General features: G+C 34.2%; 2 protein-coding genes across 2 annotated transcripts; both read left to right on the top strand.

Annotated features, from left to right (window-relative positions):
- The first annotated feature begins 9,178 nt into the window (after positions 1–9,178).
- LOC139874341 (putative F-box protein At3g47150) lies at positions 9,179–10,339 on the top strand. Its single transcript, XM_071861785.1, has 2 exons — positions 9,179–9,716; positions 9,888–10,339. The coding sequence occupies exons 1-2, from the start codon at positions 9,179–9,181 to the stop codon at positions 10,337–10,339; spliced, it is 990 nt and encodes a 329-aa protein (XP_071717886.1).
- Positions 10,340–24,907: 14,568 nt separating this feature from the next.
- LOC139874340 (F-box only protein 8-like) lies at positions 24,908–26,111 on the top strand. The gene is made up of 2 exons (XM_071861784.1): positions 24,908–25,614; positions 25,766–26,111. Exons 1-2 carry the CDS (start codon positions 24,908–24,910, stop codon positions 26,109–26,111), a joined length of 1,053 nt encoding a protein of 350 aa, XP_071717885.1.
- Positions 26,112–27,056: the final 945 nt, after the last annotated feature.

Here is a 27,056-nt window from a genome sequence, read left to right as displayed (position 1 = left end):
AAATGCTATTGAATTCGTATTCTAGTGTTTGGTTTTCAATTGAGAAGTTAAGGTTTAAACGCATATGCATTTTATTAGCCGTAGTGGTGGTAGTAGCTAGATCACACATTGTGACACTCAACAGGTGTGGTACATTGGTTGCGGCACTGTTACAGTGGTTAAGGGAAAGATATAGGAAATATGTACCGCGGGTGCACTGCAAAGGGGTTTTGGTCCTACGCCTTTCAGATTATTTTCATCTTGGATGCTTCAAGAAAGTTTTGGTGAGTTGGTTGCATCTACTTGGCGTTATGATGAAGTCACTGCACTACTAGAAAATTGTTTATTCCGGACGACTTTTGTAGTCCGGGAAAAGCTACTACACGACAAAAAAGCTGCTTTTGTGTCCCACTTTTTTCTAAAATGTTGACCGACTTTTCCGGACGACTGGATGCAGTGGCGGAAGCAGGATTCTTCTTCACCGGGGGCGAAATTTTTTTTTTAAACCGTAGCAACTTTTTTGGACAAAATACGGAGTTTTTGGGACAAAAATTGGAGGTTTTTAGGCAAAATTTTGAGGTTTTTGGATAAAATTTGAAGGTTTGTGGGCAAAATTTGAAGGTTTTGAGGCAAAATATGTAGGTTTTGGGGCAAATGGCTTTTGGGTTTGGGGCAAAATGAAAAAAATCCAAATTTTTAAACTAAAATTTCGTAATCGACTGGGGGCGGGCGCCCCCTGCCCCCCTCTAAATTCGCCCCTGACTGGATGTCGTCCGGAAAGAAATACATAATTTTTTTTTTAATTTTCCTGAAAAAAATTGGCTCCACAAAGGGTGAAAATTTCGCGCGTTTTTTTCCGGACGACATCTGGGATGACTTTTGGATCTGTTGATTTTGCTTATATATACACACATTTATTAAACTCATCAACACATATCTAAAACATTTTTCATCCACTTAAACACCATTATATATTTCTCAACACAAAATGTTGACCCTTCCGTCGATGATTGTCTCATTGGAAGTTTATTACAGAAGTAATTTCCGTAATGAAATGAAACTTTACGATTATACCCGTAGTTCGAAATACCTTTCTGGGACAAATTTTTCCGGACGATATTCTGGGGACGATTTGTCGTCCGGAAATACCTTTCGGGATGATTTTCCGTACGGAAAAGACTGGAAAAATCGTCCGGGAAACCCTGTTTTGTAGTAGTGCTGATGCTGATTTTATATCCAAGCTATGCTTTTTAAAAGCAAAAATAAAAGTGTGGGTGGCGGATCAAAGGGCTGTTGAAAAAACAAGATGTAATGATCTTAAATTTCGTTTGTAAGTGATCGATACATTGATGGATAACAATTGTGCCTCTCTTGAGGAGTTAGCCGAGAGGACAACGTTATCAAAGAGTTAAATGAAATTGATAAAATGGAAGCGATGGATACTTGTCAAAACACGAGAATTTAATGGGACGTGGAGAGTGATGAAAAGTCAAAAAAATTTCACACCATTTTAAAAAATAAAAGGAAGTTCAATCGATTAATGGGATCTTGGTTAACGGAGTGTGGATTACTAGTCCGTTTCAAATCAAGTATGAATTTTGAAAGTTTTATAAGAATAAATTCCAAGAAAGTAACGAGGAATGGGATATTCTAGTGTTGATCGCAAGAAGGAAACTCAATGAAGAAGATAGACTACTTATTGAAGAAATGGCCTATAATGATGAGATTAAAGCGTCGATTTGGTTTTGTGGTAGTGATAAGGCCCCGGGTCCGGATTGTTTTACGCTTCAATTTCTTAACGCTTATTGGGACCTTTTAAAGGATGACGTTTGTGCAGGTATTCGTAAGGTGTTCGAAAATCGGTCAATGCCTAATGGATCTGGGTCGGCGTTTATTACCTTGATTCCTAAGGTAGAAAATCCCATTGGAATTAAAGATTTTAGGCTTATTCCGTTAATTGGGATGCAATTTAAAATAAATGCTAAATTATTAGCGAAACGTTTGACTAAGGTGATTGATAAGATCATAAGTCCAGCACAGTCTGCGTTTATTGCCAGTAGACAGATTCTGGATGGCCAAATGATGTTGAGTGAAATCATGTCGTGGTATAAGAAACGAAAGAAGAAATTGTTGATTTTTATAGTGGATTTCGAAAAGACGTATGATTCCGTGAGTTGGAAAGTTGTTGATCATATGCTTGATGTTTTGGGTTTCGGATGCTTGTGGCGGGAATGGATTATGATGTGTTTGAAGTCCTCGAGATCGTCGGTCTTAGTTAATGGAAGCCCGATTAAAGAATTCTCTATTAGGAAGGGTTTGAGACAAGGAGACCCATTGAGTCCATTTTTATTCATTATTGTTATGAGGGTCTTCATATCTTGATTAAGAACGCGTTCGAAGCTAATCTCATTAGTGGCACTTCTATAGGTAATGGTGATGGTAATATTTGCCAATTTTTTATGCAGACGATGTGATAGTTACTATTAATGGGAATGTGTCGGATACGGAAAATATTTTGCGCGTTTTTCAAATATTATATGCATCTCAAACTTAATAATGTGAAATCTAATATTCATGGCGTGGGGGTATCCGATGACGAGGCTTTATTTATGGCTACAAGTGCAGGGTGCTTGCCGGGTAACATGCACTTTCACTACCTTGGTTTACCATTAGGTTTTAACATGAATTTGGTGAGTAATTGGGATCCCTTGATCGAGCGTTTTAAAAAAAAGGTTGTCGTCTTGGAAAGCTAATCTCCTTTTTATTGGAGGTAGATTGACTTTGGTGAAGTCGGTTTTGGGAAGTCTTGTTATTTATTATTTTTCCATCTCTAAATGTCTGGAAAGCGTTCTTAACAAATTGAAATCAATTAGGGTGAATTTTTTTTTGGGTGTGGTAATGGGTTAAATGGTCAAACGTGATGGTATCATTGGAAAAGGTGGGTTGAATGTGGGAAGCATCAAAGCTTTCAATATGGCACTTTTTCTAAGGTGGAGGTGGCGATTACACACTTCAACTGATGCATTGTGGAGATCTCTTATTGTTGCTATATGTGGATCAGAGGGTGGTATCTTTGATACTTCACCAAAGGGATCTACTGTTTGGTGTAATATTGTTAAAGTGATTTACCATGCACTCAAAAGGTGTTTTCTCCTCACATACTTTGAGGAGAAAAGTTGGTGATGGTATATTGATAAAATTTTGGAAGGATCATTGGATTTGTGAGGGGCCGTTGATGGGGAGATATAATCGGTTGGCTCATTTAGACTCTAACAAGGATTTTGTTTTGGGGGATCGTCTTGTTAATGGTTCATGGTCATCGGTGTGGAATCGTGATACGTTGGGAAGTCGAAATGAGGTTCTTTGTATAATGCACTGCTTGCGAAAATTCAAGGTGTCCAATTTAGCTCAAATGAAGATGATCGGTGCTGGTCGTTGTCGTCATATGGTGTGTTCACTATCCACGACCCTAGAGCGCATGTGGACGATATCATTTTGACTTCTTTGTCTCCGTGTACAAGTTGGTGTAAATGAGACGACCCGTCCTAATTCATAAGGACGAATACAATAACATATGATTACATTGCGAGGTATTTGACCTCTATATGATACATTTTACAAACATTGCATTCATTTTAAAAGACAAACTTTTATTTCATCGAAAGTTGATAGGCATGCATACCATTTCATAATATCCAACTATAAATGACCTATTCTGTCATTTGTTTAATCATAATCTTTAATGAATTCAACGACTTGAATGCAACGTCTTTCGAAATATGCCATGAATGACTCCAAGTAATATCTTTAAAATGAGCAAATGCACATCGGAAGATTTCTTTCAATCCTGAGAATAAACATGCTTTAAAGTGTCAACCAAAAGGTTGGTGAGTTCATTAGTTTATCGTAATCAATCATTTCCATAATTTTAATAGACCACAAGATTTTCAATTTCATTTCTCATAAATATTATGCATGCATATAGCCATCTGCATAAAAATCATTCATATGGATTGAACACCTGGTAACCGACATTAACCATAATGCATAGAATATCCCCACTGACATCGACGTCTGTATAATAATAATCTCGAAGTACTAAAGCCATCCATAGACATGAATGGGAGTTGTTAGGCCCAATAGATCTATCTTTAGGATTCGCGTCAATTAGGGGCCATTTCCCTAATTCTTAGGTTACCAGACTTGAAGGGCTATATTCGATTTCGATAATCCAACCATATAATGTAGTTTGGATTACTTGTGTCTATTTCGTCAAACATTTATAAAATATCTCATGTATTCTCAGTCCCAAAAATATATTGTAAAAGCATTTAAAAAGAGAGCAAATGAAACTCACTATACTGTATTTCGTAGTCATTACGCATATGATGACACTGAACAAGTGCAAGGTTGGCCTCAGATTCACGAACCTATATATATATATATATATATATATATATATATATATATATATATATATATATATATATATATATATATATATATATATATATATATATATATATATATATATATATATATATATATATATATATATATATATATATATATATATATATATTCATATGTTGGTCAATATCTGTCTAACAATTTAGGTCAGATCATAGTGTATCACAATCCTAATGTTCGAGTCTGATATGTAAAAGTCAACAAAAGTCAGTTTGTCCTAAAATGACTTTCAAAATCTATACATGATTATTATGTAACTTGAATATGGTCGTTTTATATATTTAATATATTTAACAGATTTTATTAGGGTAAATAATATAAATCATTTATTAATAAATAAAAATTTATGTTAAAAATTATATATATAAAAATATACCTTTATATATCTTAAGTACTAAAGTTCACTTAATGTCATAAAATATAGTGATATGTATTATTAATGTAATTATATTACATGTAGTAAAATATCTTTGTAACACATATTAATTTGATAAAATAATATTGATAATATTAATAATAAGTAAAAGTTGTATTATTTTGTAATAATAATGACTAATAATAATAACAATATTTATATTTACTAATGACGATATTAATTATGATAAAATGATAATTCTAATCATGATAATCTTAATAATATTGGTACTTTTTAATATTAACAGTAATAATAATAATATTTTATAAAAATAATAATTCTATTCAAAATGATAATTTTTAATAATAATACTAAAGTGATAATAATAATGATATTTTATAATAACAATGATATTTCTATTAAAAATGATAATTTTAGTAAAAATGATAGTTTTAATATTAATAATACTTTTAATAATAATAATGATAAAAATACTGAAAACGATATTTTTATCTAAATCAATATCTTACAATATTTTAATTTCATCATGATACTCATACTCATTATTTCCTAATCGATTTGTTTAATAGATTTTATTCCTCTTTTATATCACATTCATAATAATGATAATAATGGCAATCATAATAATTAGATGATACTAATATTAGTTTTAATGATAATGATACTAATAATAAATATTATAAGAATATTAATGATAATACTTAACAATAATTATAATAATAATAATAATAATAATATTGATAATATTAATGATATCCTTAATGATAATATCAATAGTAATAATAACAACAATAACGATTTTTAATGATAATACTTATATTAATAACGATAATAATAATAATAATAATAATAATAATAATAATAATAATAATAATAATAATAATAATAACGACGATAGTAATAATAATAATCATCATTTTAATAATAATACTAAAATTCAGTTGGCCATATCTTTTAATCCGTTCATCGGAATCACACGAGTTCTAAATGAAAAGTTATAGATTTTTCGTCAGCTTTCCAACGACATGCATATCATATACCTTATCCTAGTAGCATATGTATTAAATTCATGATTTATCATAAACTATTTAATGACGAAATTAAACATACAAGCATGCATAATCATATATACTCGAGAACTAGTCAGAGATACACTATTAATATATAAAAGTTAAGTTATGAGTGCTCACGTTTCAATATTGTGATTCAATATTGCAGGAAAGTACGTAGACGCAACGGAGATGATAAACACTAGATTTGAATCATGAGCATACCCCCGAAAAATACCCATAATCTCCATAGCTATAACCCATAATTTCCTTAGTCCTATCCCGCTCGAAAAACCCGTTTGAAAATACGCGAGCAAAACTTTGTCGTAGTATTTTATGTAATAATAATACTAATAATAATTCTAATACTAATAATTAATAATAATAATAATAATAATAATAATAATAATAATAATAATAATAATAATAATAATAATATTATTATTATTATTATTATTATTATTATTATTATAAATATATATATAGATATATATATAGATACAAGAGATTGAGAGATAGTAAACAAAATGAATCAGAAATCAGGAAACGTTCGATTTATAAGCAATGTAACCACCTACCCCCCTCCATGCGATCGCATGGAGTTTGAGGGTGATGCCCATGCGATCGCATGGCACCCTGGTACAGCTAAGATCGACTAAATTTCCTTGCCGACACTCATTTATTATTATTATTATATATAATATATTTAATTTATATAATTAATTATATATTATATTATATTATATTATATTTACGTGTATAGTTAACTTATGATTTTAGTTCCGATGACTCGTACGTTGTAACTCGACTTACGTCCCGTTTCCGGTTTCTCGAACGCATTTTCGTACGCTTAGAAAACTAGTATTTTATGTTTCGCGATGTGTACCTTTAACGATAATTAAACTTAATTCACTAATAACCATATCACTCAAAGTGTAACTTAATCATTTAAGTGTTTTGATCATTTGCTTCTAAAAATCGACGTCTCGCTACTTACCAAAATATATATAAAAATATTATTTTAAATCAAAGCGTTATATAACTATGTTAACATTATATTAAATCACTTTGTAAAATATATATATGTATATATATTTATACTCATATTCATTTAAAAATATAAATCCGTACGTATCGTATGTAACTGATATATTTATTTAATAATATAATATTTAGTTTTTCAAAACTAATTATATTTCAAAGTTCGTTTTAAATTTGTTTAAAAAATAATATAACACGTATCGTTTACACTTTAAAACTTAATTTGATATAATTCATTTATGCGCCAACGTTTATTTTTTTTAACACTTCACAAGTTTCAAAACACGTTTTTGTTTCTCGTTAAATTTATCTATATTTTATTGAATCACGGACCATTGTTATGGATGATTTGTCAAAAGGTTTCTAGAAAGATTCTAAAATTCAGGATAACGTTAAAACCTTTATTTTTATTACAATGACTCAGTAATGAAATGTCAAAAGTGGTTCTATATATAAAGTTATATTCGTTTTTAAAGAAGACGTGACCCTCTATTAGTTATATATAATTCTTAAAATTTATAATAAAAAGTAATGATAATAACTTTAATAATATATATCTTGACATATTGTAAAATGTGACAACCTTTCGAAATATATCGTAATACATTTTATATCTTTGAAACTATATATATATATATATATATATATATATATATATATATATATATATATATATATGTGTGTGTGTGTGTGTGTGTGTGTGTGTGTAAATTTTATAATATAAAGCTTTAATTAAGTTTTATATACATATTCAAATTACATTATAAAACGTTGTAGTAACAAGTTATTTTTAGACTGAAAACGTTCTCGTACATTTGAAGTTAAATCAAATAACTATTATAACGTTTATTTTTCTAAAACTAACTATATTTAGATCACATAATCTATTACTAGAACTTATGTTTATTTTAAATCCTCATAAGTTTGTATTAACTTATTTAATTACAATCAAGTGTTACTATATCTATTAATTGTATTCGAAACCGCTCAAATATAAGTTCAATATACTTTGTCTATATATATATATATACACGTCTCACATAACACGTTTTATTACGCAGATGTTTATCTAAAATAAATAAGTATAATGTTATACGTTTAATATTTTGTTAACATTTTCAAGTCACATTATCAACTTCATAACCTATTCTCATATCAACCAAACCGTTTAATGTTTTATTAATATTTCTCAATTTAATAATCACTCATATGTATATATTTATACATATCTATTTACGCATAATTGTTCGTGAATCGTCGAGAGCAGTCGAAGGGTAATTGATTACATGAACACAGTTCAAAGTTTTTGAGATTTCAACATTACAGACTTTGCTTATCGTGTTGGAAACATATAAAGATTAAAGTTTAAATTTGATCGGAATTTTCCGGGTTGTTACAGTAAAGCTATTCCGAGAAAGGTTAACATTTTTATTTGGCGTGCGAGAATTGATAGGTTACCTATAATGTTTAATTAATATATTTAGGCATGGTTTGAAATTCCTAACATTCAATGTCCGGTGTGTTCTCATCGTATTGAATCTCGTGTTCATTTTTTGTTTGCGTGTTTGGTTGCTCAGCAGGTTTGGGTCAAAGGACTTGGGTTGGATACAACATGCCGGTCTTTAATTCGTACTCGGATTGAATGTTATGGTTTGAGCATTGAAGCGGGTCCGAAGAAGTGAAGACAAAGATGTACGTAATTGTGGCATTTTGCGTATGGGTGCTTTGGAGACACATAAATGGGATTGTTTTAACAATCCTTCTTTGAACAAATCCGATATTTTTGATTCTATCTGTATTTTTTCTTATTATTGGATTAGATATAGAGGAAAATGTGATATTTTTTGAGTTTTTTGAAATGTTAATCCGTTGTAAGTAGTTGTTTGTGGTGGTGCTGGCCACTCTAGAGTCTTTCTAGAGGTTCGGTTGTGAATAAAATTTTGCGGTTCAAAAAAAATATACCAACACTCTAGATAGATAATATTATTTTAAAACTACTTCAAAATTGTGCTGCGAAAAATTAAGTATTTGTTTCCTAATTGAATAACGGATTTTAAGGAATTTGTAACTAAAATAATTAGAGATAATTAAAGGTTAGATTTTTCATATACTCCGTAGTTTTCAAAAGGGAAAAAAAAAAACAGAGATTTTCATGCATTCAAATTCCTCTAAACTTTGTGTATAAATAAATATTAATAGATAACTAGGTTACCCTACTTTTACGTAGCTCTGCAAAACAGAAAAGACGGCAAAACAAAAAAAGATGTCAAATTACATGATTTTGGAAATACAAATCAAAATCTTTTGTCATCTTCCTGTTAAATCGCTTATTCGATTTAGATCGGTCTCGAAAGAATGGAAGTCTTTGATTGATAGCTCTGAATTTAATTCCAATTACATTATCGGCCAGGCGCAGAGAAAACGTCTTCTTTTAAGGGTGTACACAGGTTATGTGGCTGATGATCTTGAAAGAGGAAGGTATTGTTGGATAGTTGATGATGATGATGATGATACTTTCCCCCAACACATGATCTCCTTGAGGTATTCTCAGTCCGCAAAACTAGTTTCTAAGTTTGTGGGTAGCTCGCACGGTTTGCTTTGTTTTAATAATGAATATCTAGGTGAAGATGATTATTTCAATCGTTACGTTATTTGGAATCCATCCATAAGAAAATCAGTAACAATTGATGTGTCTTATAATGGAGGTGGTTCTGTCGGTTTTGGAGTTTGTCCTAAGTCTCTTGACCCTAAGATTGTCAGAATAAATATAGCTATTCTTCCATATGATGATTATATTCCAGGTTATTGATTCAAGCCTAAACGTAAAGCTTGGAGAGTTGAGGTATTTACGTTAAGTGGAGGGGTGTGGAGAAGTCCGTTAACCAAACTTCCTAGTAAATGGTTTAATATCGGGTTTTACGTCCAAACCCCATTGGTTATTAAGGGGTTTATTTATTGGTGTGTCGTTATAGGTCCTTGCGATAATTTTATTGTATCGTTTGATTTGACAAGTGAAGAATTTAAAAAAATAAGTGTTCCAAACAAGTTATCCCACAATCCTTTCCAAATATTTAATTTAAGAGGGTCTATAGGAGTCGTTCAAAGAGAAATAAGTGGCTCAAATGAAGAATTTCACAAGGTGTGGTTGATGGACCATGTTTCAAAATCGTTTATCGAACTCTTCAATGTTACCTCCCCAGAGAGGTGGTGGAAAGTATTGGGATTTAGGAATAATGACCAACTTATAATAGTAAAAGAAAAAATTGATGAATATAGAAAGGAGCTTGTAGCTTATGAACCTGACTCGAAACAGTTCAACAATCTTGGGTTATATGTCGATTGTGACTCTTTTGACTCCTCCTACATAGAATCACTACTTCTGCTTAATCAATCAGACGCACTAAATGATGATGAAGCTAGGTGATGCACACATTGCAAGATTTGGAGATCAATCACAGTAATAGTTGAATTGAAGATCCAATTTATATTCAATTTATATTCTTACATTTACTTTTTTTTGTTACGTAATTTAGAAGGGATAAGTCACACATTGAATCAACTTTCTAATAGTATTGATCGAAGCCAACTTGTGCTGACATTATTGCGTTTGAATTCTTGTTCTGGTGTTTTGCTTTTTATAGTTATGAACATTAGTGGCAGTAGTAATGATTATGAAAGATCCATTGTATGAAATACTCTGTTATTTCTTTTATAGGCAGGGTAATAAAGATAGTAATACTAGAAGTAATTTTATTAAGGGGACGGTGTAGTAATGCATTTGAAGAATTAGGATGATGCTGCTTAAAGTAGGTGAATATGGTATTATTCTTTTTTATTGGTTCCCTTTCGGGCCGAAGTGATACAACTTGCTTTGTGAGCTTACTAATCTTGATGTGACACCACACTTGCATTGTGTCTTTATAATATTAATATCCTTGAATTCCTCTTTCCCTTGCATAGTAGGACACGGGTATGTTTCTATAATTGCATAATACTTTTTGGTTTCTCCAGTTATTAATCAAAAACATTCATACTAAAAAATACTCCTAATATGGTCTATTCAGTGTATGGTCACAATCCTAGTCTATGGGGCAAACAGTTATACGTTTTATATGCAGTATGCTAGTGGTCACAACAAAAGATGGGTAACTTTGACCCATTTACTTAATAATGGGTAGATTTGCTAATGCATGCAAGTATGCAACCTCCTGAGTATATTTTTAGTTACAACCTCATAAGTCAATGATTTTTTAAATTTGGAAGACAGAGTATTTTTGGGTCAGCTTGACTCGTTCTGGTTTGTACTTAGCTTTACCCATTTTGACACTTTATTCAACTCATCCATTCAGTCATCTTATCACCACCATCCATAATTTTAAAAAGTTTTTTTTTTTTTTTGGAGTATATGAACAAGTTGTATTGAAATTATTCAACTCGTCCATTCAGTCATCTTATCACCACCATCCATAATTTTAAAAAGTTTTTTTTGGGAGTATATGAACAAGTTGTATTGAACTACTTCTTATTCTTGAGCACGATTTGGGAATTGGAAGTAGGACCACACTTGTCAATTATATTCACTTTTATAAGAGAATTCGCAACTATGGTTAGTAAACTCCGCATATATAAGCCTATGAATTCTCTATTACTCTTGGTCATAGATGGATGTTTCCCTAAGCATATATAAATACATTTATTTCTTTTCCATTCCTATGTGGGACACTAACCGATTTGCTCCAACAAGAATTAATGGTTGCATATATACTACTAGTCATATAAAGAAGTCAATGTGGTAACTTAAGGTCATTGGGCCTCAACCCCAAAGGAGTGGTTGTGTGCTCAGGGGCGTTTTTTAGAAGGAACAAGCGGGGGCAACCGCCCCCAGTGGATTTGCAATTTTCAGTGTAAAAATTTTGGATTTTTCGACTTTGCTCCCAGTAGATTTTTTTTTGCCCCAAAACCTACATATTTTGTCCAAAAACCTTCAAATTTTGCCCAAAAATCTCCAAATTTTACCCTAAAACCTTCAAATTTTGTTCATAAACCTTCAAATTTTGTCCAAAAACCTCCATAATTTGCCTTAAAAACCTTCATTTTTTGCCCCAAAACCTCCATATTTTGCGCAAAAAAATTGCTATGGTTTTAAATTTATTTTGCCCCCGGTGAAAAAAATCCTGGTACCGCCACTGTGTGTGCTTGGGAATCTTCAAAGGATACCCGGATACAAACCCCACCTACCTCTTTTTGGGGCATTGCCTTTAAAAAAAATAAAAAAAAGGTCATTGGGCCTGCCACATAGGTGCCCAAGCTAGGAATGTATGCAACAAGGGTGACATGTTTGTCTACAACTTAGAAGCGAGTTTTTGGGGGTGACATTTTTGTCTACAACTTAGAAGCGAGTTTTTTTGGGGTGATGAAATTTGGGTTGATTTCTTCCACACCCCATAGTGGTTGGGGAGGTAACCCATCAGTCTGCTGTCTGCCATAGCCAGTGGCACATCTTGAACAATCTCGTTGACGGGGCGAATATGACATGTTTTACCTTCAAGATCTAATGATCTTAGCATAGAATATAAATTTACAGTGTGTAGAGCACATATGTATTTGTCAATCAATAACAATAGTTAATAACCTATAAAATATAAAGATTCCGTATAGGAGACTATTGATTTAAGGTAACCATAAAACTGAAAATTTGTAGTCCTTCGAATTATGTTTGTTTAGGTTTTTGAATCAACTAAATTGGAGTTGGTATGATGGAAATTTGACTAAAACGGTGACAAACTCGCAAATTCTGCAAGCCTTCACCATTTTAGCCATACAACCTCACAAGTCAATTTCTCAGATATTTACATATTAACTAATAGACAAAAGTTATGAATAGTAAACAGGGTCATTTTCAACTTTTCACCTTTTTTTTCTTTTAATTTTAACTAAATTTCATTTTACCAACAACGCCCCCACACTTTTTTGAAAAATACAAATCGACCCCCCAAACAGGGGGTAAAGTGTCAAATAACCGTTTTCATAAAAAATCTTAAATAAACTCTACCCAAATATTCAACGGGTCATATCTTCTCGCTCGCAACGAGTTAAATTTTTCCACCATCGTTAAACTCGAAATAATTTTAGGAACACAATGTCACTAGTTATACGCAAAATGAACGCTTTTTAAAAAACGCTAAATATTTGGGGTACTTTTCATACACGTTGATTTTACGTTAAATTTTTAAAAGTCGACAATTCTATAGCGAAACGCGGAGATGCACATATATTGTTAATTTAAAATAACATTTATATCTCTCACGGGTTATACCTTTTAGTTCGACTCGAGTTGCGCTTCAACGACATAATCATTAGCCACAAAATAATTTTACTAAACGCAATAAAATACATTGAAAACCGAACTCCCGGCGCGAAGCGAGGGTTCGATAACTAGTTTAGATTATTATTCTAATACTACGTAGTATTGTTTCTCTGAAACATTGAATTGTTTATTTTCTACTAACGAAGAAGTATATTTGGGTCAGGTTGACCCATTTCGTATCGTACTTAATTTTACTCATTTCAAAGCTTACTCAACTCGTCCATTCTGTCTATCTTATCAGTACCATCCATAATTTTGAAAAGCTTTATTTGGCATTTATAAACAACGAAAGTATTGAACTACTTTTATTCTTGGGTACAACAATGGTGCTTGACGAGATTATTAATCATGTACAATCCCTGCAACGAAGTTATGAGACTACGATTTTGGAAGACATTTTCAAGAAATTTATTTTTTTCTTCAAATACAAAACTTATCTTTTAATATTTTTTAGTGAAAGATTGTATAATTTATTGACATTTGAGGAAGCAAAAGTCTGGCAAAACCTGTCTCATACTGTTTCATATCATATTTCACAAATATGTTTAAGCTTTGTAACAATATTATTGATGAGAGTTGCAATTAAGTTTAGGGAAAATGCACCAAAATGCATTGAACTTTCATCAAAATCTTATTGTATGCATTCAACTTTCAAAAACCCTATTGTATGCATTCAACTTTGTATTTTTTCCTATTGTATGCATTTGACTTGTTATAAGAGGTAAACTTCAAGTCACCTAATACACAAAATTACATTATTAGTCCCTGATGTTTATTAAATAATTACATACTAGTTATTTATGTTTAATTTTGAGGCTATTGGTCCCTCAATTTAACCTTTCATCTTCTTCAACAATTTCATCCACATACATTCATATACACTATACAACAAAAAATAAAGAAGAAGTATACAATTAGAAGTGAAAGTTACTTATAATTTATTATGTTTTATCCATTCATTTTTACAGACAACTAAAACACATTCATCGAATGAATTAATACATTGAAACGATTTCGAGACCAAACTTCAGACCCGATCTGATTTTGTTTTGTTGAACGATATCACGATCAAAGTTGAAACCTAGTTCAGTTCTAATTTAAATACCTAGTTCAGATATGAATTTTTTTTTTGTTTTGTTGAAACGATTTCATGACCAAAATTGAAACGATTTTGTTGAACGAAGCCAAGTTCAGATATGAAGATTGGGGTTCATACAAGAAGCAGATCTGAAAATGATTTTGTTAAAAAAACCGAGTTCATCTTTTGCTGAGTTTCATACAAGAAACAACAAATCAGAGCAACGAAGAGAAGATTGAGAAGCAGAATCGGCATTATTTAATGTGGATCAATACATATCTTTCTAAGAAACCATTATTTTTTGAGTAATTCTTGGTTGTTGAGAAATTATGCGTTGATGGAAGAAGAGATGTAACAACCCAACCCGATATACAACTGATTTTGCAAAAAAAAAAAAAAAAAAAAAAAAAAATCGAAGTACAGCAGGGTGCGCGGCGTGCTACCTTTCATGTGCGCGGCGCGCACAAGGCCCCCCGGCAGTTCTGATCAGAATGTCCATTTCTCCAAAAAGGATCGCCCACTTCCCGACATTTTTAGACGAAACGCTTTTCACATCATGTTATAATATGTAAAACCATCACGATTCAATAATAAAATAAGTTTTACAAAACGGGGCCCACATCGGCCCTAACTACGAGTTTCATACAAAATATGAGTTTCGACCACATTAGTTTAAATTCCAAACGACACTATGAGCATGGTGTTTGGGGGTTAAACTACCCAAGTTTCGGTCAAACTCCAAAAGCTATCACATCCAAAAGCGTTCCCTAACAAACAAAGCGGGATCTCTACTCCAAACAAACGCCCTTACCCTTGTCCACACCTGAGCCTATAAAAAGGTAAACAACGAGAGGGTAAGCAAAGCTTAGTGAGTGCAATAATTATACATATGCATATATAATCTATCTGCTTGCATTCACTTACACAATACCGGATACAAGCTAGCAAATTGACAACTATGCAACCATTATGCATGAACCAATATCCGCAATTCATAATAAGCTAGCGACACCAATAGCATATAGTTCACAATTAAATATGCTAATACAAAAATTCGCACAACCATGGTTAACCAATCGTAAAAAGGAATGGTACTCGAATTTCCCATCGGTGTTCATAACAACCGTTAGTGTACAACACATATATCACTAACTCTTGGACAACACATATCCGTTCATAAAACCGTTAGTGTACAACACATATATCACTAACTTGGACAACACATATCCATTCATAAAGCAGTTAGTGTACAACGCATATATCACTAACTTGGACAACACATATCCATTCATAAAACCGTTAGTGTACAACGCATATATCACTAACTTGGACAACACATATCCATTCATACAAATAAACACATCATATACGTACATGTATACTTATCCCACTCACCTTAACGATTCTGTGACGGTTTTATACTTCCGCAAGCTTTAAAGCAAAGTACCTAATACAATAAGTACTCAATCAACACACAAACTAGTTGGATTAAATACCAACAATTCACTCATGTGCATTTAATGACTTAAATGCATTAAATGCCCCATTTTCACCAAAACCGCCTCTTTAAGGTCAAGACCATCATAAACCACTAAAAGCTAGTGATTAAGGTCCAACAACACTTACTAAAACATAATTAAGGTATTTCATACCCATCATTTCCAACTAGATCAATTATTAACACTTTGACCCTTTTAAACCAACACACCCATTTTGAGTCATCCTTAAACTCAAACAAAACCCATTTGCTAAATAACTAGGTTTGCTAGTAATTAACTAACCAATTAAGGCTCATAAACATCAATTAACACTTTGAAACCCTAGGTTAGTTATTATTGAGTCCTCATGACACCATCTTTCTCAAGAACACCCAAAATCACCAAATGTGGGTTTTATGTTCTTCTTTTACACAAACCCTAACCCAATACATAAATCAAAGTAAGGAAATCAAAGTTAGGACATACCACTACAACTAAAACGTAGCTAAAGAGGCGATGAACAACTTTATGACTCGAGCTAAGACTCAAAACTAGGTCCTTCTTCCTTTGCTTGAGCTTTCTCACACAAGAATCTCACTCTCTCTCTAAAATTCAAGTGGGTAGGAATAGGTTGCTGGAAATGGAGTGAATGATACCCCAAGATCTGACCTACTGGTCTTAAACTCGTCCACCAGTGAAATTACCAAAAAGCCCATCAAAATATCCGATTAAAATAAGCAGAACCTGGCTACAGTAAGTAGTGCGCCACGCGCACCCTAAAGTGTGCGCTGAGCGCACCAAGCCCAGATCAGACTCTGACCTCAGTTTAACTGCACAATAAATCCCACACTTTATGTACCCTATTTACACTGTAGTACAATAATTATTAGGGTCTTACAACTCTCCCCCACTTAAATCGGAGCGCGTCCTCACGATCCAAGCCGCATGACAAGAGGGAAGATAAACCAACACGAATTCTTCGGGCTCCCAAGTAAACTCGGAACCTTTACTCCGACGCCATTGAACTTTAAAAGTTCTCACTTCCTTATTTCTCAATCTTTTGACCTTCTCATCAAGTATGGAAATCGGCTCCTCAATATACTCTAACTTATTGTTTAGCTCAATCTCGTCCAATGGCACCCAAGATGAATCATCCGCAAGACACTTACGGAGATGGGAAACATGAAATGTATTATGGATCCCCGCAAGCTCTTCGGGTAATTCCAAACAATACACAACTTCACTAACACGAGCTAAAATTTTAAATGGTCCAATAAACCGAGTAGCTAACTTTCCCCGTTTTCGAAATCGAATAACACCTTTCCATGGCGAAACCTTAAGCATCACCATGTCACCTTCTTGGAACTCAATAAATCGTCTACGTTTATCGGCATACAACTTTTGTCTATCTTGAGCCTTTTTCAAATGATCCCGAATCATATCAATCTTGCTATTCGTCTCTAAAACCAAATCGGTACTCCCGATTTCACTTTGACCCACTTCACCCCAACAAATTGGAGTTCGACACCTTCGCCCATAAAGCATCTCATAAGGTGGCATCCCGATACTAGTATGGTAACTATTATTGTACGAGAATTCCACCAAATGTAAGTGTTCATCCCAACTACCACCAAAATCAATAATACACGCTCGTAACATATCCTCCAATGTTTTATTCGTACGTTCGGTTTGACCGTCCGTTTGAGGATGATATGCCGTGCTCAATTTTAATTAAGTACCCATATCTTCATGAAACTTTTTCCAAAACCGAGATGTGAAACGGGTATCTCGATCCGAAATAATAGATATAGGAACCCCATGTCTTGATATCACTTCCTTGATAAACAACTTAGCCAAGGTCTCTGACGATATCGCTTTCCGAATGGGAAGAAACAAAGCACTTTTCATCAATCGATCAACTATCACCCAAATCGAATCATATTGGGTTCTCGCCGTCTTTGGTAACTTTGTATTGAAATCCATGGTAATGTGCTCCCATTTCCATTTCGGAATTTCTAACGGTTGCAACTTACCATACGGCTTTTGGTGCTCGGCCTTAACTTGCAAACATGTAACACATTGTTCAACATATTTTACAACATCACGTTTCATGACCGGCCACCAATAATCCTTCTTCAAGTCGTGATACATTTTCGTCGCGCCCGGATGAATGGAATACTTCGGCTTATGTGCCTCATCAAGTAGCACTCGCCGAAAATCTCCCATTCTGCACTCGCCGAAAATCTCCCATTCTAGGCATCCACACTCGTCCTTGGAAAGACAACAAACCATGCGGGCCTAAAGTAATAAACTCCGTTTGGCCCACTATTCGTTCTTCGTGCTTATTGTTAACAAAAGCTTCAATTTGCATCTCGCCAAGCTTTACAAGAAAATCGTTAGTAACAATCATGCGTAACGATCCTACTCGTATCGCCGGATGTTGACTTTTCCGACTTAACGCATCTGCGACAATGTTCGCCTTATCCGAATGATAAAGTATCTCACAATCATAGTCCTTTACCACATCCATCCATCTACGTTGACGATAATTCAAATCTCGTTGACTAAAAAGATGTTTTAAGTTCTTATGATCCGAATAAATCGTGCACTTAACACCATACAAGTAATGGCGCCAAATTTTCAACGCATGCACCACTGCCGCCAACTCAAGATCATGAGTCGGATATCTCGTTTTGTGCTCCTTTAATTGTCGAGAGGCATAAGCGATGACTTTACCCCTTTGCATTAGAACACACCCGAGCCCATTTAAAGAAGCATCACAATAGACCGTCATGTCTTCTACCCCTTCCGGCAACACTAACACCGGAGCTTGACATAAATTTTCTTTTAGCAATTGAAAAGCAATTTCTTGCTCGTTCTCCCAATTAAATCTCGTGTTCTTTCTCGTCAACTTTGTCAATGGAGAAGCAATCTTGGAAAAGTCTTGGATAAACCGACGATAATAACTGGCCAATCCGAGAAAACTTCGGATTTTCGTAGGCAAAGTCGGTCGTCCCCAACTCTTCACCGTCTCAATCTTCCCCGAATCTACTTGTATACCATCCTTGTTCACAATATGACCAAGGAATTGAACCTCCCTTAGCCAAAATTCACATTTAGAGAATTTAGCATACAACTTCTCCTTTCGTAATGTCTTCAATACTTCACGTAAATGACGTTCATGTTCGTTCATACTTTTCGAGTAGACTAGTATGTCGTCAATGAACACAATTACCGACTTGTCCAACATAGGTTGACATACTCGGTTCATAAGATCCATGAATGCCGCCGGTGCATTCGTAAGACCAAAAGGCATCACCACAAATTCAAAATGCCCATAACGCGTTCGAAAAGCCGTCTTCTCAATATCTTCCTCACGGACCCGCATTTGGTGATAGCCGGACCGTAGGTCGATTTTCGAGAAATACGTTGCAGCTTGGAGTTGGTCAAATAAATCGTCAATCCGAGGCAATGGATAACGATTCTTGATCGTCACTTTGTTCAACTCCCTATAGTCGATGCACATCCGCATACTACCATCCTTCTTCTTTACGAATAAAACCGGAGCGCCCCATAGCGAAGCACTCGGTCGAATGAAACCCTTTTCAAGCAACTCTTGGGTTTGATTTAACAATTCTTGAATTTCTGTTGGTGCTAAACGATAAGGAGTTTTAGCAATGAGGGTAGCCCCCGGAACCAACTCAATGCGAAATTCAACTTGTCTTTCCGCCGGGACACCAGGTAACTCATCCGAAAAAACGTCTTCAAATTCATTAACCACCGGAATTTCACGAATGGATGGTGGCTCATCACGAGTATCAACAACATGGGCAAGAAAAACCATGCCACCACTAACAAGGAAACGATGTGCCCGTGCAAAAGTGCATATCGGCACAAGTCTTCTTCGTTTATCACCGTGAATAATTAACTCTCCCCCACTTGGGGTCTTTACCCGAATAAGCTTATCATGGCATGCAATATCGGCTCTATAACGATCGAGCCAATCCATACCCACGACAATATCAAAATCACCTAAAATCATCGGAATGAGGTCAATTTGGAAACTTTCAGCACCAAACACAACATTACAATTTTTACACACATCAACCACTAGCGCCGTCTTGTCATCCGCTATTTCAACTTCTACCGGATGACTTAACTTAGCTAGCGGTTTATTTAACTTAGGCACAAATCTTGGTGACATAAACGACAAGTTAGCACCACTATCAAAAAGTATCCTTGCCGGATTAGAATTAACCATGAAAGTACCTGAGATAACTTCGTTCGATTGCTTGGCTTCGTCATTGGTCATCAAATAATTTCGACCCCTAGCCGTACCCGCCGCCTTCTCTAGCCGCTTAACATTATCATTGCGCAACTCGGGACACTCGGGCCTCTTGTGCCCTTCTTTACCACAATTGTAACAAGTGAATTTGGTTGTAGAAGGTGGGTTGGTGCAATCACGAGAGATGTGACCTTTTTCCCACAAGTATAGCAAGTGACCACATGACCACCGGAACCACCCTTCTTCACGCTATTAATACTTTCGGAGCCCTTCTTGTTCTTTTTGTTGGAAAAGTTCGATTGACTTGAATTCTCGAACTTCCTCTTACCAAAAGTAAAACCACCATTTCTTAACACGAGCGCCTCAAAACCTTTGGCCATATTGAACAACTCATCGAAGCTCTTCACCACATTCACGCTAATCTTCTCTTGATAACTGTCATTCAAGGTTCGATAGAAGTCTTCCTTCAACATTTTTTCATTCCCGACATACTCCGGGCAAAATTGGGTTTTGGACAAGAAAACAGATTTGAGAGTGTTCAAATCCATCGACCCTTACCTCAAGGAACGTAACTCGTCCTTAAGCCTTGTAAGATCGGCCGAAGTTCGGTACTCGTCGAAAAACTCCGCCTTGAATTCGTCCCAAGTGAATTCCATACATTGCTCTTCACCATAAAGTTGGATTTTCGCATCCCACCACAACTTAGCATCACCTCTTAACATGCTACAACCATACCTTGTCTTTTTATCGAGAGGGCATTCACAAGTACGGAAAGCCCCCTCCATATCGGAGATCCACGAGCACTCTTAAGTGGGTCCCGTTCACCCTCAAAGGTAGGAGGTTGAGCATCCTTGAAATTTTTAAAGAAAAAGTCCCGTCTTCCCACATTATCTTTGTAAAGAACGGCCTTAACTTGTTCCTTTACTACACCGACTAATTGCTCGTCGATCGAATCTAGAAACATCTTCTTGATCTCCACAAGGTACTCCGCCTTTTGACGTTTAAAAATGGCCTCAACCTTGGTCGTAAACTCGGCGTCCTCACTTGTACCTCCGTTATCATTTTCGAGTCCATTTCTCATCTTCATTCTATAAAACGAAATAGGTTAAATGACGAAACAAAACGACATAACACATATATATATACATATACACCACACTACTCCATCTTGCTCAACAATTGTCGTACATCGTTTGTTCGACACGATTTGCACCCGTAACAATGGTAGCTAATCATTGTTACGCGAGCACATCGCATTAACTTGCTAGTACAACGTCTATCTTCGCCCGATGATTGCAAAACATAACACAAAACAATTAGCACAAGGTTAGTTCACATAAACCTATGCACTAACCAACACCCGTTCCTACCCGTTTCCTACAAGTCCTGCAATACGCGCATACACAATAAAGTCTAAGTCTAGGCACTTATCTCAAGTCGCCTAAATCCCTTAGACCATGCTCTAATACCACTTGTAACAACCCAACCCGATATACAACTGATTTTGCAAAAATAAAAAATAAAAAATTTCGAAGTACAGCAGGGTGTGCGGCGCGCTCCCTTTCATGTGCGCGGCGCGCACAAGGCCCCCGGCAGTTCTGATCAAAATGTCCATTTCTCCAAAAAAGATCGCCCACTTCACGACATTTTTAGACGAAACGCTTTTCACATCATGTTATAATATGTAAAACCATCACGATTCAACAATAAAATAAGTTTTACAAAACGGGGCCCACATCGGCCCGAACTACGAGTTTCATACAAAATAAGAGTTTCGACCACATTAGTTTAAATTCCAAACGACACTATGAGCATGGTGTTTGGGGGTTAAACTACCCAAGTTTCGGTCAAACTCCAAAAGCTATCACATCCAAAAGCGTTCCCTAACAAACAAAGCGGGATCTCTACTCCAAACAAACGCCCTTACCCTTGTCCACACCTGAGCCTATAAAAAGGTAAACAACGAGAGGGTAAGCAAAGCTTAGTGAGTGCAATAATTATACATATGCATATATAATCTATCTGCTTGCATTCACTTACACAATACCGGATACAAGCTAGCAAATTGACAACTATGCAACCATTATGCATGAACCAATATCCGCAATTCATAATAAGCTAGCGACACCAATAGCATATAGTTCACAATTAAATATGCTAATACAAAAATTCGCACAACCATGGTTAACCAATCGTAAAAAGGAATGGTACTCGAATTTCCCATCGGTGTTCATAACAACCGTTAGTGTACAACACATATATCACTAACTCTTGGACAACACATATCCGTTCATAAAACCGTTAGTGTACAACACATATATCACTAACTTGGACAACACATATCCATTCATAAAGCCGTTAGTGTACAACGCATATATCACTAACTTGGACAACACATATCCATTCATAAAACCGTTAGTGTACAACGTATATATCACTAACTTGGAGAACACATATCCATTCATACAAATAAACACATCATATACGTACATGTATACTTATCCCACTCATCTTAACAATTCTGTGACAGTTTTATACTTCCGCAAGCTTCAAAGCAAAGTACCTAATACAATAAGTACTCAATCAACATACAAACTAGTTGGATCAAATACCAACAATTCACTCATGTGCATTTAATGACTTAAATGCATTAAATGCCCCTTTTTCACCAAAACCGCCTCTTTAAGGTCAAGACCATCATAAACCACTAAAAGCTAGTGATTAAGGTCCAACAACACTTACTAAAACATAATTAGGGTATTTCATACTCATCATTTCCAACTAGATCAATTATTAACACTTTGACCCTTTTAAACCAACACCCCTATTTTGAGTCATCCTTAAACTCAAACAACACCCATTTGCTAAATAACTAGGTGTGCTAGTAATTAACTAACCAATTAAGGCTCATAAACATCAATTAACACTTTGAAACCCTAGGTTAGTTATTATTGAGTCCTCATGACACCATCTTTCTCAAGAACACCCAAAATCACCAAATGTGGGTTTTATGTTCTTCTTTTACACAAACCCTAACCCAATACATAAATCAAAGTAAGGAAATCAAAGTTAGGACATACCACTACAACCAAAACGTAGCTAGAGAGGAGATGAACAACTTTATAACTCGAGCTAAGACTCAAAACTAGGTCCTTCTTCCTTTGCTTGAACTTTCTCATACAAGAATCTCACTCTCTCTCTAAAATTCAAGTGGATAGGAATAGGTTGTTGGAAATGGAGTGAATGATACCACAAGATCTGACCTACTGGTCTTAAACTCGTCCACCAGTGAAATTACCAAAAAGCCCATCAAAATATCTGATTAAAATAAGCAGAACCCGGCTACAGTAAGTAGTGCGCCACGCGCACCCTAAAGTGTGCACTGAGCGCACCAAGCCCAGATCAGACTCTGACCTCAGTTTAACTGCACAATAAATCCCACACTTTATGTACCCTATTTACACTGTAGTACAATAATTATTAGGGTCTTACAAGAGAACTTTGTAATTTTTTTAATTTGAATGTTGTTTACTGCTTAAAGAATTGGTTTACATGTATATGATTTAAAGAATTTCAAGTTGACTTATTTATCAATAAATTGTTGAAATTGCCATCTCTATGTTCTTGCTTTGCAGCCTTTATGTTATCCTTTTTCTAATTAAGGTTCAACAACAATTAGAAATTACTTGAGATATAATTTTGCTATGTAAGTTGTATCCAACAGATGACAACGAATCATAGACTCCATATTGCAAAATTGGTTTTGGTGATATTGTCTCCTTCATTTGGTTTGTTAGAGTTTGATTTGGATTTGAGGTTTGTTGAAGAGTTTAAGATGATGATGTTCAACTCATCAATTATGTTTGTTGAATTTTTGGAAATTAAAATTGCATCTAAACCATTGAAGATTCATTTTTTAGACTTAACGGAAAAATTTAACGAGTGTTAAGTCAAGGGACTAACCACGTAAAGAAACCCAAATAGTAACCGGTAACCGGATACAAGGGTGACAGGATGCATACAATAGGAGAAAATACAAAGTTTAATGCATACAATAAGACTTTTGAAAGTTGAATGCATACAAGGGTGACAGGACTTTTGTAACAATATTATTGATGAGAGTTGCAATTAAGTTTACTTAACAGTTAAAAAAATTCATACAATGCCTTTAACCGATCCTACATGAATTATTTTTCTGCAGTTTTTATTAATGAGACTCGCTGCAGTTCACCCTAGCATCGATATCAACCTAGACAACTTTTTTTTCTGTATAGGTAATATTTTGCCTACTAATATGTTTTCACATTCTATGTTAGTAATTCATTAATTTCGTTTCACATTTACCATTTATCCTTAAAAGAAGTTTTTATAAGTTATAACATCCTTTAATTATACTCCGTATTACGGAGTATTATTATTATCATGCTTAATTAATTGGTTTATGCTATAAATAACATAAAGCTCTAGATATAATAAGTTAATAACTGGTACTCCGTATTTAAACCTGAATTCAAACGAAGAAATTGTACATATTGCGAATATAACGTATTTGTTTCCTAATAAAATCACGGAATTTAAGGAACTTGTAACAGAAATTCATAAATAAAAGCCCATTATATAAAGGTTAGATTTTTCATAATTTTTTTTCCAAAAAACTGAAATATTCGGTCAATTTAAACTGTATAACTTTGTGTATTAATATTGTTTGATTGATTGGTTACGTAGATCTCCAAGGAAAAAAAAAAAAAAAAAAAAAAAAAAAAAAAAAAAAAAAAAAAAAAACCATGGCGTATTATATACCTTTGGTTTTACAAATCAAAATCCTTTGTTATCTTCCTGTTGAATCACTTATTCGATTTCGATCCGTCTCGAAAGAATGGAAGTCTTTGATTGATGGCCCCGATTTTAATTCCGATTACATTGTTCGCCAGGCGCAACGAAAACGTCTTCTGTTATGGTGTGAGTATAAAAATAATGACTGGATAGTTGTTGATGATGATGATTCATTCCCCCAACACAAGATGAATTTGTCGCATCCTCGTTTCTTTAACCGACTTTTAAATACAGATCGAATAGAGTTTGTTGATACAACGCAAATAGAGTTTGTTGGTAGCTCCTATGGCTTGCTTTGCTTTGCTGGTCGTTATTTAAGTGAAGATTATTTTAATCGCTACGTTATATGGAATCCTTTGATAAGAAAATCAGTAGCAATTGATGCTCCTTATTATGAGGATGTTTTTGTTGGGTTTGGTGTTTGTCCTAACACTCTTGACCCTAAGATTGTCAGGATAAATATCATTCATGTTTCACGTGATGATGTTGTATCCTATAAGGACATAGATAGAGTTTGGCGAGTTGAAGTATTTACGTTAAGTGGAGGTGTGTGGAGAAGTCCGTTAACCAAACTTCCTCGTAAATGGTTAAAAATTGATTTGTATTTCGAAGGGATTGGTTACAAAACTCCAGCAGTTATGAACGGGTTTATTTGTTGGTGTGCCTATAATAATTCTACTAAAACGATCGTATCTTTTGATTTGGGAAGTGAAAGAATTCGCAAAAGTACGAGTACCTGGTAATTTAATCGATATTAACATCTTTAAGCTAAGAAACTCTCTTGGTCTGGTTGGTCTGGTTGAATTTAGCTCAAAAGGATATGTTTACGATGTGTGGTCGATGGACAATGTTTCAAAATTCTTTGCCAAGCTCTATAGTGTGACCCTACCAAATATGTATAGACATGTATTAGGATTTAGGGATAATGAGCAACTTATAATCGTAAAGAGTAATGATGAACGGGAACCTGAGTTTGTAGCTTACGAACCCAATTTGAAACACTTCAACGATCTTGGGAGCTATGTGAGTTGTTCCTCTTTTACCTCATACACAGAATCTCTACTTCTGCTAAATCAATCAGGCACACTTAATGATGATGATGATGATGATGAAGGTGATGAACACACTACAAGATTTTTAGATCACGAAAGTTGAAATTAATCTACTAATCTGTTTGAGTTTTGGAGAATGCAACAAGAAATATAAGAATTGAATGAATGTCCAAATTATATTCTCACATTTTAGTTTTTTCGTTACTTAATATATGCATTGATGCATTTTAGATAGTTTTTTAATTTAAGCTTATGATTTATGAATTATTATTTGTGATAATGAGACATTTAGAGGGATAAGTTACACTCTTAATCAACATCTAATAGTATTGAAGTCAACTTGTTTTCACATGAATGCTTTCAATTCGTGTTCTGGTGTTTCGTCTTCTAGAAATTAATTTATTAATATACATACAAACACACTTCCACAAGACAAAAGCACAAACACAAACTAGAACTCCAAAAAGGCACAACGTAGCCCTTCACAACGCACAATGTGGTGGTAATAGTTTGGAGATAAATTGTAGATTGATACTTATTAATATTACATTCAAAATCATCAAATTAATTTTTCAGATGAAATCACTGTGTTACTCGATTAATGTTTTTGAATTTGGTCACAATTCGATTCTCCATGTTTATGTTAATACATCTCGATAGGTAAATCACACTCTACCTTAACAGATAATTAATTGTTAAGGTGGTTAACATTGAGTCTTTTGTTTTGGTGGTGTTTTTTAGTTATATGCTTTTTCTGCAGGTGTTGTGCAAATGCCTTTCTTCTGTTTCTGGGTCAAAGAATTATACATTATAAATGCAGTATACTAGTGGTCACAATGAGAGATAGTAACTTTGACCCATTTTCTTAAGAATGGGTAAATTTGTTAATGCATGCAAGTATGCAACCTCCTGACTCCCGAATATACTTTTAGTTACAACCTCATAAGTCAATATCTCAAATATTTTGATTAGTGTTGTAACATTATTGCTTTTGTGTTTTGGGATGGGGTGGGTAGGTCTCAAGTTCGACTCTCTCTCCTTAAAAATA

This window comes from Rutidosis leptorrhynchoides, chromosome 11 (assembly GCF_046630445.1).
Source record: "Rutidosis leptorrhynchoides isolate AG116_Rl617_1_P2 chromosome 11, CSIRO_AGI_Rlap_v1, whole genome shotgun sequence".
NCBI classification, from domain to species: domain Eukaryota; kingdom Viridiplantae; phylum Streptophyta; class Magnoliopsida; order Asterales; family Asteraceae; genus Rutidosis; species Rutidosis leptorrhynchoides.
Note: the sequence above shows the minus strand (reverse complement) of the source record. Positions and strands in the feature narration are given on the sequence as shown.